Raw genomic sequence first — 20,805 nt, forward strand, 5'->3', positions numbered from 1 at the left:
AGGCAGCTCGCTTCATGTTTTATTACGCGTCACGTAAGGATCCAGGCCATATTACGTAACTTCAGACAAGAAAAAAAAAAAAAAAAAAAAATACAAAGTCAGCCCATCGAGAGCTCCCGGCGCGATATCGTTATCAAGTACCTGTCGGTGAAACGGAGCGCGATATCGCTTACGGCGCAGTTCGCCGCTCGCGAACCCTCGCCTCGCTGCGTTTCTCGAAGTTGACAAAAATACCTTCCTGATGCACTCACCTTCGATAAATGAGAGTTGATCCAATTTATGAAGGTTTTCTTCTGTACGCGTTCTTGCTCGTCTAAAAGAAGAAACGAGAATCAGAATCGGCGTACTTTGTGCTAGAAAAATAGTTTAATTAAAGCGGAATTTATTTCTCTCTGTGGAATTTTAAAGAGCCGATCCTTGAAACTGCGGCGCGTGTTTTTTTTCAAGGATAAGGATAAATCACTCGAGTATGGAAATGACGAGCGTTGATACAAAAAAGGACACAAGAAGTAATATTCATGATTTCGATCGTGGGCTTCTGCAAACTAAAATCAATTATAAGGACTATGTTGACATTGGCGGAACACATTAATGTCGTTTTATTTTTAAATCTGCCGTCATTTTTACTACCTTCTCGGAGCTACGTGTACGTCATACTGCGAGGCACATAGATGATAATGAACGTGCGACTGTAGCACTGCCCGGAGGTATGATTGTGAAGCGAACATTAAACTGCCACATAAATTATTTGCGATATACGCACGTTCGTACAGAAAAAAAAAAACGAATTACACAATTCGACAAAGTAAACATAATCAATAAACTACATTCTCATTATGTAAGCGTGTTTCAATTCTTTCGCAAAACGTGATTTTTGATATTTTGCGTGCATTTTCTATTTTACATTACTCATTTATAAATAAGAAAAATTTATTTTGAAGTATTTATTTTTACAACCGCACGAACGTTTATTTATTTTTGGTTATGAAAATAGTGATGTTTATTTCATACTACGAAGCCGGTGCCATAGAATCTAATATGCAATTTAAATTGGGACCTTTTTTTCGACGCGCGCTTACGAAATAGCCTGGAAGCAAAAATCTGCGGTACCCGAAATAAAACGGCGTTTGATGTCGCCAATCGGCATCAACGCCGTTGCCTTGCGGTACAGTGCTTCTTTTCATCGAGTCTTTTCCACGATGATCTTGTCGCGGCATATTATATCTCTATGTTGTAATACGATCTTTTTGCGGATGCACGTGACATTTGCATCAATGCGCAACGCGTTTATTACGAGCGACTACTGTAATCAGCAAAACGATAATTAAAGAAAACGCTCCGCAATGTCTTATACAATTTTTTTCTTATTTACAAGTCGGCAAATCGTCAAAGGCTCATCTTTTCGTTTGATCTTCTGCTCTGCTGACACAACATAAATCGAACTTTTTGACACTAGTTCGTTAATTTTTCTGCGTATAAGCTGCCTTGGAAAATATCAATGTTTGAAAAATCTGCAGAGAAAAATCTGCAATTGAGAAATATTAAAAAGATCTTCTCTTTTCAAAGTTAAGCTGTGACGTTGTGCTCCGTGAGTTCTCCTCTCGATAAGATTAATGAGAACACACATATTTTCAAACTCGCATATACATACTGAGATAAGAAATAAGCCGTTAAGATATAATATATAATCACAAATACCTAAGACTATTATAAATATTATATTAACATTTTAAGCTGTATATTATTATAATGAATTATCAATTTTTATATCTTGTGGCAAAGAAAACAGAAATTATCAGTTGCAAAAGATTATTTTACACTATTATTATATATCTCAGTAAACCAAAATGTTAGCAATATTAGCAGATTTGAAAACGTCGACAGAAAACGTTTTATTAACAATGAGAAAAATTTGTAAAATTTTTGCACGATAGCGTTTTAAACAAGACACAGTGACTTATTGAACTCCGATGAAATATGCTTGAGAAATTTTAAGAAATTACTATCAGTAGTCTTTATCGTTTTTTTATCTGCTAAAGATATTTGATCATGACCGCTGGCCGCGGACGAAAGTTGAAGACCACATTGCATTGCTGTACAGCCCAGTTTACATTGAAAAGACAGGATATTCCCACGCATTCTCATTACCATTCATCGTGAGTGTCATGGTTACGGTGAACCGTATAGCATGTAAACACATGTGAAACGTAATGGCTGCGATTCGATTATGCAATTTTCGGGGATTCTCCATACCTACACTGAATTGAGTCAAAAGAGAGGAAATGGCAAAAAAAATATTACACGTAAAAAATAGTAACAGATTAATTTGTTAATTATAACCAAGTTTAACAACAAGTTTTATTTAAAAAAAAAAATGTTATAGTGAATAAAATAATTTTAGTAATAAATAATTCTTCTCTAAATACAGTCATCAGTATTAAAAATTTTTGATCACATTAAAGTATTCTTTAGAAAAAAATGATTATTCAAAAAGAGTTGTATCTTTTGAAAAACACGAATGCAACTTTATTTTATTTTTATTTTAAATAATGTTATATATAATCAATATTTTAAAGATACAATGTGCTTTTTTTATGTACAAAATTGGTAGAAATTATTTATTCATTAATAATTCTAGTATTAGTTCAAGTTTTTTAAATTAAAGATAAATATTGTTTAATTAAAATTGTGTTACGTAAAAATTATATTATCTTAGTAAGTTAAAAGAGAAGTTAAAAGAGAAGTTTTCCTCATTTTTATGATTTATTTAAGTTTTTTTGCGACGTTTACATATCATTTAGTATGTAATTTTAACCGTTTGTAAGAAACTTGCGCTTAAATTATTTCTAATTTTAGATTCAGTTGATCAGGGCGTGGTGCGAATGAAAAAGTCATTAAACGCATTGCACATTCGAAAACATCACAGAATTGCATCGCGAAATGCAACTTCGCATGTTTGTTGAACACGCAAGCTTGTCGTCGACATCCAAAATAAATACAGCTGTAAACGAAAATATTATTCTGTAACGCGTTGTACGCGTAATATTCTGGGACAAAATAATTCGCGATTATGTCACCGAAGTTGAATAAGAATCTATCTGCGTGATCGTCCGGACCAACCGCGACACGTATGTTTATTTTAATTTTTATTTGTATCGATGTTAAATCCTTCTCGTGTAGATTCGGTTACTGAAATCGAGAGATATCGATCGCACGATATCAATACTAGAATATACGGACAATATTTATGTCGGCCGTCTCGACATGAATTATTATCAGTTCTTCCTGATTTCTACTTTATTTTTTCTATATTTTATCTGTTAAACGTTATCTGCTACTTTTTAAATAAATGTTTAGAATAGAAGTCATCTTGTAGATTATTTTTAAACTTGTATACATGCACGCGCTCGCGTTTGCCACTAAATATATTTCATCGAATCCAATTCTGTTTGAAGGAACTGTCGTATCTAGTTTTAAGAATACAATAATTTATGATCATCATCAGAACAAAATCAATTGTGAAATTTTAATCATATTAAAGTAGCCGTAAAATGTATTTCTGCGACATGAGTCGCGTCTTCAAAGATGTATAGTTTGGCATTTACTATTAATCAACGAGCATCGTCAACGTTATTGAGTCATTCTATACATAGCAAAGAATAGGTGCATTTTCATCATAAGAATACGAGACATATTGATTATGTAAGTTTAATTTCAGTTGATTCTATATCAAATGTTGTGATGCCTGGTTTTCGTGACAATTCAGGATGGCGAAGCACTTGTGCGTCTACGTGTCGGCCTGAGCAAACTACCGTCGAAAAAAGGCAAAGACCAAAGCGGTGGTATATTAATAGGCATCATTACGGTATCACAGAAGGTAACTGTCACTGCGAAAATCAACGTAGCAAGGAAATTTCAGTGATTATGTATTTGTCAGAACGAAAGTATACAGATTAAAAACTGAAAAATGTGTCCCGCAACTTGCGACCATAATTTCAAGGATTCTTTTAAAGAACTTGGAAATCTCTTGAAAATTAATTCAAGAAAGAAAATAAGTAACGAAAAGTATTTTTTAATTAATCTTAGACAAACTTTATTTTAATGAAATTTCAATTTGACGCTTTGTGGCAAAAAATCAAGATAAATGATAATTATTCTTGAATATTATTTTATATTAAAATATTATAGATTCATTACGGAATGGCTTAATATTTAAAAAAATGATTGATTATAAAATATGCATAATACGATAATGATCGATCATCTTACTCAGCCAATATTACACAAACACTGAAATTGACTTTCACTTCCTCAATTATTGCTCGCACGGTTCGTACTATATATAGTCGCTTCTCGTCTACAATCGATTTATTTTTACGCGAGCACAGCTAGGCCGATAGAAGAAAGATTAACGGCACAGCACGGGTCGATAGGAAAACTTTGAACCGGAACAATCAACTCGCGGAGGTCAGATCGTTTTTAACGTTCACCGCACATATAAACGGCTTGCTTGTCGTTGCTTGTCGTGATGGTTCAGCCGGTCGTGCGAGGAAGAAAACTTAAATAAACGTTGGCCGTTTAAAGCAACCAGGGACAGAGTCGCGTGCCGTTTCAGCAGCCGTGCATCACGGATAGTTAACAGTATATACATCGACTGTAAGCGTGTAGTCATCTTAATTTTAGCGTATCACGAAGTTCATAAATTCCTCTAATTGTTATCACTGCTGTGCGAGTAAATTGAAGAGGCGGAACATCGAGGAACATAAGTTTCTATCAGTTCATTTAGCACTTGACACTTGTCTTCTTTACTATTTTTTATCTATATGTTAATATTAATTGGATTTTGTGGTGACGTTTTTTATTATTTCCGCTGTTTTTGTTTTCTCTCCAATATTTGTTTCTTTTTTAAATTAAAATTGAAATAAAAACTTCTTATGTATTCACTATTTGGACAGTAAAAACCGGCTCTACACGAGCGCACGCGAGATTCGATCTTTTATGCTGCTCAAAGAGACGAAGCGTGGAATAATTTCGTGATTGTATTTGTAGTCCGTCGGACAATACTACGAAAGATGGCGATATATCCGTGATGTCCAGTTTCCAGCGGCGAGGAGAAAAGGGAAATCAGTTAAGTGGGACAAGTTCTCGCGGATGAGGTCAGACGGCGTCTCTCTTCGGACGAGACGGGATGAATTATGAAAGATAGAGAGAGAAAGAGACGGTCGAGAATGAATCTCACAGCCTAGTATCTATATTTTATTCCTACGACGGCGCGTTTCGCATAATCGAGTTCCTCATTCGAATATGTTAGCGATACATTACGTAACCGTAGCGATTTGTTAAATTTAAATAGGCAAGCCCTGATATCGACGGATAGAGATACACGAGAGGACTAGACGGCATAAATATGAAGCTAGGCATGAATGCATTTAGAATTATTTATATGCTCACCACATAGTAATATGATAAAATATACCATGAATATAAAGTAATGTTTGCTACGCTTATATCGTTCAAAATATAAATACGAAAATATATTTTTTATATTTCTGTTTGTTATTATGATTAAGTAATGAAAACTAAACGCGTAATTTGTGATAAAATTACTTTATCGAACTTGTAGGATAACTCAAGATATAAATTAAAAAAGTGCTTTTATCTTCGGCAAGTCATTCACAAATAACTCACAGATAAATAAAATGAGCAAAAAATTTCAATGCAATGAAGAATATGAAGATAATTTATAAGTGAAAATCGTTTTTATTTACATATAAATGATGTAATTTACGAAGATCAATATTGAACAACTATTTATATTCCAAGAAATTACCGCTCGATAATTGCCGCTAAAAAATAAAATCCGATAATTATCATTCATCATTGTAAAATTCATGATGCATTAATCATAGCCACAGCGTTACGATCACATTATTCTTCTTCGTAAAAAGTAAATAATAAATTTTATACATAGGAAAATAAATTATTTATTAGATGGAATATTTTTTAATTTTCTACACCGAGTTATTGGTTATTCTACACTTCTGAGATATTAATATAAATCTTTAAGTGTGTTCCTACAATTATTGCCATGTTCGCCCAACCATTATAGCCAACCATTATAGCCGATCAAACTCCAAAATGTTTCACTAAAATCCTGCTAAATTAACGATCGCTGTAAACATCGCCATAAAAACTAATAAAATAGACCGAACAGTTTACTAGGGAATAAAAATAGAGTTATCAAGAGACACGGTAGTGTCTCACGCCAAGTTCATGCGCAGCGCAAGACCGACCGTGTATCTTTACGCGAGCCCGAAAGTTGAGACGAGCCGAGATTATCGGATCTCAATAACGGCTGGGCCGATTGAGTTGATAATAGGCTCAATCGATAGCGCATACCCAAATTATATAAGAAAAGTATGCTTGTTTTTACTGTAGGTGCTGTAGAAAAAAAGTTATAATAGTCCAAAGTCGAAATGTCTATGTCTAAATAAAATAATACGATAAAAATGTCCAGCTAAAATGTCCTGCTAAAATGTCCAGTTTCCGATTTCTGACGTTAGGTGCGCTGATGGCGCTGAGAAGCCGCGCTGCGTGCGCTTACGATTTGACATTTTTACATAACCTTTCAGATCAGAAAGTGTTATAAAAAAGTAATAATAGTGAATTCGGTCTAACAAATTTAGTCACTCGCACTACATTGTTCTGTTACTTTGGTGCACACTCAAGACTGCTTATCAATCCAGAGCAGTGTAGTGCGAGTGACCAAATTTGTTAGAAATTCGTATTAAATGAAATAAGTGATATGTTGGTGAATGTGAATGCCTTAGTAAGTATTATCTACTACACCTTTGAAAATTTTTTATTTTGCAGGTTATTTATACATGATTCGAGACTTTAGAGGATGATTTGTCTAAAATAAATAAAATTGAATAGCTCAAAGTTTAATATTTCTGTTCTGAGTATCCTAGATTAGTTTCAACAATATTTGTAATTTTCAGTCAATTTTATATTTTAAAAAATATAGCATAAGTCGTCTTCTGTAGTTAACGCTATGATTGACAACAAAATTATCCACATCACAGTGTGGGCAGAGAATTAAGTGTAAAAAAATGTTTATATCATATTTTAGGTATATTATTGAATTTTATTTATCCATAGAAAAAAGATTATAAACATAAACTAAACAAAAAATCTTGTAAAACACAAAATGAAATTGACTGGAAATGATAAATATTGTTAGAATTAATTTAGTATATACATAGAACAGAAATATTGAACCTTGATAATTAATTTTATTTATTTTAGACAAATCATACACTAAAGTCTTGAAACATGTGCTGTTTAATAGAATGCTATACCTAATAATTAACGATACTTCATTACTTAATGACGTACACAACTTCTAATTGTAATATCAGTAACGAACGATAATGATATAGCATATTACAAACGTACGATTTAATGAAGGGAAAATCTTTTACCTTTAAAATATAATACAATTATAAACATAATGCAATTATAAACATAATGCAATTATAAACATAATGCAATTATAGCAAATACAGCTATAATTTAAATGACTCGTTGATATAATTTCAACTATATCTTTCGCTATTATCGATATCAACGAATCGTTACGATAAATTTCTCGATTAAGTAATCAGCGATTACGATCATTATCGATAAAATAAGTATGTTTTTTTTTCCACCAGATAACATCAATAACTAAAGAATGCATGATTAATTATGTTTAAAAAACAGATTAATACTAAAATTAATAAACAGATAAATAAGCTATAATATTTCATTCTGTTTATTATATCAATGAAAAGAGGTTTGCTCTCTATCAATTTTTGACTACGTTCTTGCGTGGTCTTGCGAAATTTTTAACTAGAAAAAAACGCCTCAATTTTTGATAGACGAGAAATTATCGGAAAAGCAGACGAAAGGTAATGTCTCGAATGGGTGAAAGAAAATTATTAAGCGTACCGTAAGCGCACGCGATCGAACGGGTCGCGAGAGTGCTTAACGACGCGTTACATAAACGGAAAGCTAGTACACGAGCGGAAACTTACTCGAGGTCTCTTAATACTTTCAAAAAAATTGTTGTATATGTATATTAAATAAAAAAACTGTCGTATATATATTATTAAAAAAAAAGAAATAATATTCATCAAAAAATTACCTTTTTTAAAAAAAGGTAAAAAAAAGGCGCCAAGTACACGCTCTTATCACAACTAAAACAAAACAGTATTGTTTTACTTTTCAAAAAAATTGTTGTATATATTAAACCTTTCAAAAAAACCTGTCGTATAGGTATATTAAAATTTTCAAAAAAAGCTATTCTATATACTTCTTACAAAAAAATGTGGTATCAGGAAATGGCACCAAGTGGGACTAAAGAACTATGAAAAAACTTGAACACTATTTCTATAAAACTCTTGTATATAAAGCTCTCGTATATATAATTAATTATATTATATACTATATTTTATCATATTTTACATGTACTATACTATATATACTATATATATTATTAGATATACTATATATATTATAAAAAAATTTTTTAAATATTTAAAAAATAAAAATATTTATTAAAAAACGCAAAAAAACTTGGCGCTGCTACAGTAAACTACATGTTAATTTCATTACTTTGAGGTGTAGCAGCGCCAAGTTTTTTTGCGTTTTTTAATAAATATTTTTATTTTTTAAATATTTAAAAAATTTTTTTATAATATATATAGTATATATAGTATAGTACATGTAAAATATGATAAAATATAGTATATAATATAATTAATTATATATACGAGAGCTTTATATACAAGAGTTTTATAGAAATAGTGTTCAAGTTTTTTCATAGTTCTTTAGTCCCACTTGGTGCCATTTCCTGATACCACATTTTTTTGTAAGAAGTATATAGAATAGCTTTTTTTGAAAATTTTAATATACCTATACGACAGGTTTTTTTGAAAGGTTTAATATATACAACAATTTTTTTGAAAAGTAAAACAATACTGTTTTGTTTTAGTTGTGATAAGAGCGTGTACTTGGCGCCTTTTTTTTACCTTTTTTTAAAAAAGGTAATTTTTTGATTAACTCATTTACTGCGAGTCGGGAATGGAGAATTATTTCTCATTGCTAAAGTTTCCTTCTTCCTCGTATTCTCTTGTTGCAAAGAGAGAAATCTTCTTCTTCTTCTTTTGTTTTATAAAGGACAGTATGTGTCTTGATCTTTTGTACTTTTACTCAAGACGAAAGATACGCGACAAGGTGTCCGTGAGCAGTGAACCACTTTCACGCGACTGCGCGTCCTTGGCAATGAATAAATTAAAGTCTTGGTAATTACATTACTATAAAATTACATGAAATTTGCAAGATAATTAATTTTATGCTCATCGCCGATACATCGACGCAGTAATACGTGCAGACCAAAAATGTTTCGGGAAAGTCCTTTAGATGATAAAAGAGTTTTAAATAAGAGTCTTAGAAGCGTTCAGACGATTATATAAGATTTCATGTGCTGAAACCACCGGATATGTCAAGTATATTACATTATTATGGCTGTGGGGAAGCCTTTTTTCCGACAACAATCCGATCCAGGTGGGCTCGATCGCCAACCGTTGACCTACTTCGTGTCTGACCAGCAAAGCGGTCTTAACGACTCTGTGCACCAATCGAAAAGCCAGTCATGAGATGAGAGATAAGTGAACGTGGCCTTGACATTCATACGATAACTCAGGCGATTTATCAGACATACAAATATATCTATGACTTTATGGAAAGGTGCTGTCTTATCGCAGCATTTAATTTGAAGCTTAGCGTGTCAAAGACTCGTTGATCGATATATCGTATCATAAATGAGATTAATAAATAATCCGGATGATAAAAATAAAACTTGCAATATGCAATAACACATAAATATAAATAAATAAATGTCAGTAATGTTTAATACTGCGTTATCTCGCTAACGCGCACGCACGCGCGTTGCTAGCTTCGCTCATTACATCCATTAGAGCAGAAATAAATTTGAAAATAAATTTAGAATCGATTTCTCAATAAGCATTCGTATATTTCAATTTATCACTATTCATATTTCAACGTTGAGTAACTTAATTAGATGTAAATTTTATCAAAGCAGAATCACGATTTCAAGAATGAGACAAAGAATTCTGTTGTCAGTAAAAGTTTCCCGCTATTTAGGATTGAGATTTATTAGTACGACGATATCACTCACGATTAGTCTCGCGGATTCTATATTTGCACGCGAAATTGTTTCTCAATTGCGTGGTAATTGGTGTTTCACAGATGATGAGGCAAGATCGCATGTTACGGGGCGCGCACGTGGCTTGTCAGGCAGACTGCAGAAATTGCGGCATGCGAGAATGTGCCACAGAACAGTCTCGCCCGTTAGAAATTCTCGTTTTCTGTCATTAACGCGACGGGCAACCTTTCGCCGCGCGAGAATATATGCTTCAAACGCGCGCGTGGGCGATACGTTCCCTCGTTAATAAGCCACGTTCACTAAAATTTGGCGTACCCGATTAATTCGTCATCGACGAACGCAGCCAACGTGATGACAGAATTTTGTCACGGACGAGCGAGAGCTCGTGACGAACGCACGAAAACACTTTGAACCGCGTATTCTCTCGACGCGTAATTAGTGTTAAACGCACTCATCTGACCCTGAGTTTTATCTGTATTTTGCATATGTATATCAACGGTGCACGTTTGACGTTACGTGATAGTAATATGGTCGCAGATGTTGTTTTCCGAATTTCTTCTAGATAAGTTCTAGAGACAGGAGAACAGATAACAGATGTGGACCAAGATACGAATGAAAGGGTAGCCTTGAACTGGCGCGATCATCATCGTTAACTATTGCAGCAACACGCGTTGAGGCACATTACGTTTTATACGCAGCTCGCCATTGAATCAATACGAATAGCGACGCAATAGCCGCATAAATTATTATATTATTATAAAATTTTTTATTCATTTATTGATAGATTAAAGAAAACTAAAAAAAGTTGAAATGCGTTATTTAAGAAAAATATATATCTTAGTTTTGCGAATGTGTCTGCGAGCGTACAATGAATTGTGCATTGCGTGTATTGCGTATTTGTACGACTGAAGACTTAAAAAAGTCCCGACTCGATCGGAAATGATTAAAAAAGATCGATATCGCCTGACCTTGACGGTGTAATCAGTCCTCTTTGAAAGATGCAATTGCCAGTCAACATCAATTCATCACAATTGAAAAGTCCGTCGAGTCGCCGACGTGCTAAATGTGCACTAAAATCTCCCATTCGATCGAAAGATGTGGACAATCAATAACCGCTATTATCGAATCTATCGATCTCATTGGATACCAAAATACCTCGCACGAGAATTTCCAGCATTTTGCGAGAGCTTATCGAGCGAATCTCGCCGGCCGGCGTAGAAGTCGGAAACGTCAGAACGACGGAGAAAGACGGCGAGGGTATCAGCGACAGCCCGGAAATTCACGACCGCCGGACGAAATGACACCCGTACCTTTGATCTCGGCGATGTGCGCGTCGTACTCGCTCCTGCTGCGCACGTAGTCGATCTTCGCCGCGACATTCTGGAAGCTCTGATTACGATACTCGGCGTACCACTCCGAGGGCGGCCGATCGTCCGGGCCCAGCTGCTGGGCCCGAGGACTACTGGATCTCCTATGCGACAGGCTCTCCTCCGAGGGAAACCTCGTGAAGGACGTGACCGAGCTGGACTTGCTGCCGTGGCTGTGCACGCCGTGACTGTGGCTCTGATAAGCCGAGTCCTCGAGGGCGTGCTCCTCGCTCGGGGTCCTGCTGGACTCCGTCAAGGCACGTTGCTGAACGATCACGGTGTCGTTGCTGCTGAACCTCATCTCCCGCACGCTCTTTCTCACGGTGATCTTCTCGAACTTGACTACCTTGGCGCCGTTCAGCTCGCCCTCCTCCACCAGTCGCTCGAAACTCTCCTCGAACGAGGAGTCGCTCGCCCTGGAGGACGAACGACGATGGTGCGCGGGCGACCGGAAGGACAATCGGCGCGCGTTCGCGTCTTCCAGAAGATCCTCGGCGCTGGGGGCGCGTCCGGCCGACCAGACCTGTTCGAAGAAGCTCACCCGATCCCGCAGCCGGCCACCACGTGGCGTTCTCGGACTGCCGCCACCGCTTCCGCCGCCGCCGCCGCCGCCGCCGCCGCCGCCAGGGCTGTCCACTCGCGGCGGGGTCGGACTGTTTCTGGGTGGGGTTGTCCGCGACATATTCGTATTTCTTTCTTAGTTCGTCATCGTCCCCGCTCGGATATCACCAACCGGCATGTCTCGCTCATCGAGCACGCACACTCCCCCTCCCTCCCGCCCTCCGTTCACACCCGGGGACCTTCGCAATCCGACACCTGTTCTTTCGACACCACACCCCATGCACCGGCCTGCATATGCCGCCTGCGCGCCGACGTCCACCTGCCACTCTTCGGCAATTATCGGGGGCGCGCGAGCGGACAAGCGCGTCGGGTCGTTCTATCAATCCGGATCTGGCGAACCGCAACCCTGCGAGGTGCACCTCGCAGGAGTTTCCGCAACAAACGGCGGTGCAGAGGGTGCACTCACGTATGGCGTTTGCGTCGGGGGATGCGCGCGCGCGCGCGCACGCCGCTATGACATGCGAATATGGTGTATGTATACAGAGCGCGCGCATGGAATGCACGAATACGGAATGTATATACAACGACCGTACGCGACGGACGCCGGTTCGATACTACCGGCCTGACTCGAGGCCTCCTCCGTCGGTCTCCGCCACCTCGTATCACCACCGTGTTCCCACCGCGCGCCGACGACGACGCGACGCGCAGCGCCGGCACCAGCCGGCCAGACTCGATTGTATCCCCCTCCGGGGAACTCCGAGCGGCTCGTCCTGGCATTTTCCTATTCTCCGCTCGATCAATTCCCGTATCCTGCCGCCCGAGCCTTCCTCGGCCACTTCGGTCTACCTGCGACATCGGCAGATCGACCGTCGATGCGGTCGCTTCAGGTGCTGCCTCTCTCACGCGAGCCGAGACTTCGAACGATTCGAGATTAATCAATGCTTAGTCAGGCCACGTTATGTGGTTACATGTGTGTGATTTGGTATTATAAATATAGAGCGAAGGAAGAAATGCTTCCTTAAATAGCGACTGTAGCGCATCAAAAACTGTGAAGAAATTTTTTGGAAGCTTGAAACTTTTTCAAAAATTGCTACACGTGTAACAAAAAGTCATGCAAGACGCGCAAAAGATTTTATTAAAAATAATATATATTTCTCGTGAGTAAAAATCATTTTTTTCTATGAAACACTACAAGAAGAAAACAACAGCCTCTTGTAAGGCTTCGGTTGACTTTCTTACAAAGTTCTTGCTAATCTTTGCTAAGCCGAAGTTGAAATATACTGAAATAAATTATCCGCTTGCCGAACGTGAACATCGAAAACGAAACTGGGGTAGTCTAAAAATGCTTGAGCGCTGCAGCGCAATGAAGAAAATTAAAGATCCTGCGAGATAAGAATCATGTCATGAATTTCACAAAATTGATTCAAGACACCTAATAATTATTCAACCGATACACTGCGTAAATATACCGCGTGCACTTATTAATTAATAGACATTATGGAAATGCGAGAATAAATTAAATCTCATTACGCAACAAAGTGCGATCATCATTTGATCGACCGCCTCGTGATTCTAGAAAATCATTATTCAGTCTACAGCAATGGCTGAGCAATCTACGTCACGAGTATTAATTAAACACTTTTTCGCTAATAATCGCTAATGGTAGATGTAATCTTTAACGCAAGTCAATGCCGCAAACCAGCTCATCAGCTTTATCGCGCGCAAACATCGCTCTGACACGCTGACGGTCTACTGTAAAGCGGCACCCACAATTGTAGAGCATCCCGCGTCTTAATGGAGCACGCGATATCTCGCGCGGGATCGTCAACTTGGAAATCGAGTTACCTGGCATTGGATTTAATCCGGCCGGCGCGATGTCAATCTCACACACACGCGTCCACTTCCCTGAGTCACGATCCGGCCGCGCTACATATAAGCTATGAGATTTATTAAGCGCGCGTGAAGCCTGCGAGTACGCGCCACAAATTTTAATGAACGCGCCACGATTTATTAATAGACAAATTCCAATTGACATCATTCTGTCATGTATAAAAAATGGTTCTAACTTATGCCTGTTATAACGATTGTTGACAGACATGTTTTAGGACTAAATATCAAGATGTAGATATCTTCGAAATTCTTAAATCTGGAAAACTTAGATAGTACAGATGGAACTTTATAATGCAAAAAAAAACAAAATTTTTTAAAATTAATTTTCTGCTAAAAAGAAATCGATGACACATTTGCCGAAATCAATTTTGCAGCATGATTTCTGAGATGTGAATCAAAAGTGGTTCTCGAAAACATTCGCGCTATCAATCCATCTATCGGTGAGGTGATCTGTCCAGCGGTCGACAACGAGGTGTCTCCGGACAGGAAAGAGAACGTAACGATTGCGAATAGCGCGGCAGGTGTTCGTCACGTCTATTTATAACTCGTTCACTCGTCTCCGCGGATACGATCCTATTTTCCCTGCACCGGAGTTCGATTCGACGAACGAGATGCGACATCATCATGCAAATAGGCGCCCGTTGCGCAAGAAGCGCAGACGAATTACAATCCCGCAAATGTACACCGTGGGCGTATTGACAGGCGATGATGCGTTCTCTAACTTAACATACTTTTGCGCGGGACCGCAAATGAAGAGCCGATTACCAAATCGTATGTCTCAGCTTTTATAAATATCGAAATTCAATACCGTTCTGATTTTCGCGAGACGTCGAAAATGGATACGGCTGATAAAACGCGGAATTGCAAGAGGAATGAATTTCCGATTCGGCGAAAATTTCACAACTCTCTCTCTGAGGGAATAACGCGATGGCGAACGCGATACGATCTCGAGCACTCGCGCCGCCGTGGCCAGAATTTGCGTGCGCAACAACAACGGTTCGTGATCTAGATCGGGAGATAGTCTACAATTAAGGGCCTCATACGGAGGATAAGTGCATAATGTTAGTCCACGCTCCTCGTAACGTGACCGACATACGATTCCATCGCGAAAACAGATCGCAGAACGCTCTTTCAGCTCCGCGAAACTCACCCTGCAGCTGTTGAATGGTAGCTTGATACTCGGCGAGCTTCTCGTCTACATAATCCTGACTCTGGCTGGCGATGATCTCGGCTGTGCTGGGACCGCTGCTCTCCTCGTCCGTCTGCGTGTGGTCCAGAGGCACGCCGATGTACTCGTAATCCCCAGGTCGGTACGGCGCAATCAGATATTCCGGCGGCGCGCACGGCACCGGCGATGCCGAGTCGCTTCTGAAGGAACTCTGCGATTTGGGAACAGAAAAGCGCGTTTCGGGACTGATATCTCTCTACAAAGAAATCTTCAAAGTCGCTTATTTATTAAATTCCGCTTGAAATAAAATTATTCATCGAATCCTTAGAGTCCTTAAACAGTATTAAAGCCAGAGTTGAGACTCGATTACTGAAAACTGTGTCAAAGGTGTGTAATTTTCTCTTCGAGTCTCTTTGACAAGTGCGTCACACCACTCGCGCCGATAACTCATTCGTGCCACTTTATTCAATTAGACAGCCGAGTCTAATCGACCGCGGCGTACAATGTAGATGTGTATCGATGTCACACCGCGTATCTATCATCCTACGAGAATAAATACCTGCGTCGGTATATACGGCCTTGGCGCTTGGCTGCCCATAGGAATCGGCGAGGGCCACCGCGGCCTTGGGCACTGGATGTAACCGGAAGTGGGGCAGCCGAAGACAGGCGACATCCCGGGTGAGATCGGCATACCAATCGGCACCGGGCTCATCGGGTGTATCATCATTCCGGGATACGTGAGCGGCGACATGGGGTGAGTCGCGTGAACCGGCGTCGGAGGTCCGCGATGAGCCCGTCCTTGCGGATGCGGCGACGACGAGGGCGTGTACGGCGAAGCGGGTCTAAACGGGCTCGGCGTGCCCGGTGCGTTAATTCGTCCTGACCATCCGCCCGGAGGCACATGGCCCCCGGGTGGCCTCGACGGATGTTGCGACATTGTTGCGGACTACTTCGTGCTGCTTTTCACTTCGTCCCGCTCGCAGACTCGCATCGCTGCAAAAAAAATAAAGAGCAATTCAGTCGCTGACCTCGATTATCCAAATGTCGATTGAAATTAGGACATTTCTATTTTTCGAAGTTTAAGCTTGCGTTCAGTACGTATTTTCAATTGTGTTGCGCAATTTTGAAATTTAATTTAAAAAAATACGAAAGACAGATTTAATTTAAAAATAAACGGCTAATTATTAGCAATTCCTTGGATGTTTCCGTCGATGAACATCTTAATTAGGTTCTTAGCCATGACACATAAAACAACTGTCTTGGAATTGCCGATGAATAAAATATAATTATTCACTGCGATGTACTAGAATTATGGTTTAAATATTAACTAGCATAAAATAACAATATAAATTGATTGCAAAGAGTTCTAATTAAATATTTAAAATTTTTATTGCTTTTACTGCAATCTTGATCCTTGCTAAAAAATATATATTTATCAACATATGAGTGCACGTAATTTCTGCTACAATTAAAAACTATCGACTGTTTTTTATTTCATATTAATTATAAAATAGAAAAGCTAAAAAAAGGAAGAACAAGATAAAATAGGAATAATCAAAGTAAGAAAAAGATGGGTTCGGTTATGACTGCATTACATAAGATTACAGTATGTCATTCCGCTGTTATAACAAAGCAATATCTGAAACGGGACACACACACACACACACACACACACACACACACACACACACACACACACACACACACAATCTGACGTTTGACTGACGGCAGTAAACGGTATTTTGAGGAAGACCACGAATGAACTTAAAAACGCTAACTGAACTCCGGGTCGCATAATAGCGTCTGCTATTCGACATGGCACACGGCCAAAAGTCTCTCGAAATAGGTGACTACTGTCGTATATACATATGTACCTCTGAACTTTCGCACATTGTTACGGAAAGACGGTGTCTGCGTGCAATTGTTGAAACGTCAAAAAGAATGCCGACAGGCGCGGGAATGGAGCAATGTGTAAATGGAGGTCGCAGAGCGATTAACAATCGCGCAATTTCTCTCTTTTCCGACCGTTAAATTCGACAACTTTCTCCGACGCCGTGTGGTCTTGTTAGTTTCAATAATAAACTTAATTGAGAACCGCTTTGTATTTTCGCAAACATACCGAGAGGCATTTCGAACAATTTCGGACGTGCTAGAGTTCGTTGATACCAGAGATCTTGGCAACTGGAAACGACAGTCTGTATGGGTGCATTCGTTTATGCAGTTACTGCCGCAGATGTCGTTCGTTTACTCCGCCTGCGAAAATAACTGCAGCGCAGTTTGTCGTTCGTTTACGCAGGGATGTATCTCATCTGCGCAGGTACTTCGGAGGTCCTGCTCTGGATGCTCTGCTTGCAGTACTGCGTAAACGAATACACCCATTGCGAATCTAGCTTAATTATCTGCATCCACATTGATTAATTAAAATGTGAAAATAGATTTTATTAAAATAAAAAATCAAAAAGGGGTAGAACAACTCCTCGAAATCGATCCCGCAAAAGTAAAAGTAATCCAAGATAAGTATTATATAATGGAAAAATTTTTTAAAGTTTACGATATTCGTATTTACAATCAAATTAACCTAAAAATGCACACGTATTAAATGTAGATTGAAAATCTAAACACATTATAAAATTCTAAACTGTCTGAATTTTCTATAAACAAATTTTGTAATGTTTTGGGATTTGTTTTTGTAAATTTATCTCAGGTACAGGTTCTGCTGCAATAGTTCCTAACCATGTAATGATTTCGTCTACAGCTGATATAGAAAAAGGATCAGAGAACTCTCAATTTAAGAATGTTTTGATCCCGTCTTCATTATTTTCGCAAAATTTTGTATAGACACAACGTAATGCAACTTCGCCAATGCTTTTAAATCCATTCACGCAGCCATTCACGCAGGTGTGCGTTCGGTAAATTAGATAACGTGACTAGCAGATGATAAACGCAGTGGATGCGCTAACCGCTGCATAAACGAATGCACCCTATATCTACAGGCGTCTATTTAATTTCGGCCAGACATCAAGTGCGTCAGACGCCCTTCGGTCATAATTGTTGCACTTGTCATACTTGTGCTTGTATTTTTACAAATGTAGCAATTTTCAAAAAAATTTCTTTTTCAGTGCGCAATTCTCCTGCACGATCGTCTCTTTTACAGTTGGATTAAGTAACAACGTCGCAGTTCTCGGATAATGAATCACTCGTGCCGTCTTTCTTGCGTCTTGTCTTCAATACGCGCACAAAGCGACATTTCTATGGTTTGATTCCCGTCCCATTGTTTCGCTAGGCCCATTTTACGCATCGTAAAATCGAAAGAGGAAGTCTGCGCGGCCCGAGCGCGCGTAGACCGAAAAGTCTTAAGCTTTTTAGCCGGATACCGAGTGTAGGCCGGCTAAATATAGCGTTATTTCTATTTTCGACGAGCGCGGCGTTTATACATGCGTCCAACAAGCCGGTAGGTATATTCGCAATGACTCGTCGTCGGGTATTTCAGAAACTGACACGGATATTAACATAATTGCGCCGGTCCGACCGTGCGACACGTGGCGAACGCGGGAACGTAATCACCCGACGAATGTAATTTCAAAAGCGATATCGGGATCGATCGACCTCGCGAGAGGGAAAGCCTCAGTCTCGGAAATAGTCTTCTTCCGAATTGCCATCTGTCGACGAGTTGTTTTCAATTTGTTTTCAATTTGTACTTTTCAAGAACGCAAATCGGCGTAAATCTGGATGCGAGGCATGCGCGAAATTAGCGACGGACTTTAAAACGTCAAACTTGAGCGAAGCATAATGCATTGGTTGTCGGGATTTCATTACAAAACCAATGCTAGTCTTTAAATATAATTTAAGAGTAATTTGTATTCTTGAGATTTCGCCGAGACATGGTTCTCGTTGCGACTGCCTTATCTACACGCATGCATAATATATCTGTCACAACTGAAATATGTTTGCGATGTAAAACGCTTCACACAGCTAGCGGGAACATTAAAATAACAATTAAGTCAGCATTTTCGAAAAATACGCGGAGAGCGTTGTTTCGGAAAAACACGTTGCTATTTTGCTTGCTGCGTTGCCTGCGAATAATCTACGATCGATTTAGATTTTTCTGATGTTAATATTAGAATCTCGAGAGAGAAAGAGAGACGCGGCTTGCTCGCGATTGAAAACGAAATCTTGATCTCGGTCACGCGAGGAACGGAAAGGTCGAACGGAACTGGAAAATTTAGTGCGAGGATTATCCGTGGACCAGTCGGATGTTAGCGATTCGCTGGATCCTGGACCTCGGATGCTGCATCCAAAAATAAGATCTCTCCGTCGAATTGATGATCAGAAATAGTCGGCGTTCGGAATGGATGTCGCTGACAGAATTGCCTGCACTTGCTTTGCCGGTCAGCAATTATTATTGACGCTCTTTTATCGATCTCATTGGTGTTAACGCTATAAACTCTCTACGTGCTGTTACGGGAGTTTTGCAATTCAGCTTTAATGCATACAAGGTTTATTCGTTGCACTTAACTCTGAGTAGAGTACCTCAAGTCAATTAAGTTTGCACTATAATAGACTGTTGTAAAAAGCCATCTTTTTCTTAAATAAAGCACAAGTAAGAAATTTTTTTAAAAAAAGATAAAAAAATTCTCTTTGAACGAAAATAGAATATTAAAGTCAATTGTTTTTATTAATATATAATTCTATTCTCAATTTTATTTGGCAAATTATTCATGTGACTTTAAAAATTAAAAATACTGACGTCTGTTTCAATCAATATCTATTTAACCATGTTAAAGCACAAATAAAATTATGTAATTCAAATTTCAGTATCGCAAATAAGCAACTGATTGCAATTATACATTACGCTAATAATAACAATTAATAAAATTTTTATAAATTACGCAACATTGCACACGCAAGCAATCGACCACCCACGCGAGTCATACAGGACGTTCCGGGATCCTTGACCATCGTTTTAACGATAAATTTATTTATTATTTAATTATTCTTAATTTTTAACTCTCTACAACTCAAAAATTCTATTAGTACTCAAATATTGTAGATAAGAAAAAGTTAACTGCACATCTAACAAGATTTGAAATCGGCAGAATTAAGGTCGAGTATCCCGGGATGACCGGTACATTTACAACACAAATTACCGATAAGTTCAGGAATCCTTGATCCAACAAATATAAGCAATCTCGATCGATCTCACACGCACAAGGACGTGGACCAGATTCTACTCCCGAAGAAGACAGACTCCGCACTCCGAAAATCGCACTTTTTCGCTCGTCTCCGCGTTTTACTGCGAAACTCGCAATTGATCGAGAGTCAATTGCGAGCGAGAAAACTTGACTGAGATGAGATCGGGGGTGGCAGGAGAGAGAGAGAGGGACGACGACGATCTCTGTGCCGGATCGCGACGCGAACCGCGGAGAGACTGATCCCGGCGCTGGATCAACGATCCAGGATGGGCGTCGCGACGCTCTCTCTCTCTCTTTCTCTCTTTCTCGCCGCCTGCATTTATATTTAACTTTGGCATCACTCGACATTCGACTTAGCAGCGCTGCTCGTCTTCCGCTCCTCGCCCTCCAACGACG

At 38.8% G+C, this 20,805-nt stretch overlaps 1 protein-coding gene and 1 long non-coding RNA gene across 9 annotated transcripts in view; one reads left to right on the plus strand and one right to left on the minus strand.

Moving 5' to 3' along the window:
• LOC105675242 (uncharacterized) overlaps positions 1-4,664 on the plus strand; it is a 40,035-nt gene extending 35,371 nt beyond the window's left edge. Inside the window, exon 3 of the long non-coding RNA XR_001101243.2 lies at positions 3,719-4,664. This is a non-coding gene — a long non-coding RNA (uncharacterized lncRNA). The remainder of the gene's footprint in view (positions 1-3,718) is intronic.
• Msp300 (Muscle-specific protein 300 kDa) overlaps positions 1-13,195 on the minus strand; it is a 96,199-nt gene extending 83,004 nt beyond the window's left edge. For 4 of the 8 annotated variants that reach the window (XM_012372228.2, XM_067347364.1, XM_067347365.1 and 1 more), the window contains exons 1-2: positions 11,542-12,797; positions 252-313 (exon numbers count right to left, since the gene is read on the minus strand). In XM_012372228.2, the coding sequence (XP_012227651.2) occupies positions 252-313; positions 11,542-12,280 (801 nt within the window). In that variant the 5' untranslated portion in view covers positions 12,281-12,797. Of the gene's footprint in view, positions 1-251; positions 314-11,541 lie in introns of all 8 variants that reach the window. The other 4 variants (XM_067347366.1, XM_067347368.1, XM_067347367.1 and 1 more) reach the window with 4 other exon arrangements.
• Between the last annotated feature and the right edge of the window lie 7,610 nt (positions 13,196-20,805).

This window comes from Linepithema humile, chromosome 1, assembly GCF_040581485.1.
Source record: "Linepithema humile isolate Giens D197 chromosome 1, Lhum_UNIL_v1.0, whole genome shotgun sequence".
NCBI lineage: Eukaryota > Metazoa > Arthropoda > Insecta > Hymenoptera > Formicidae > Linepithema > Linepithema humile.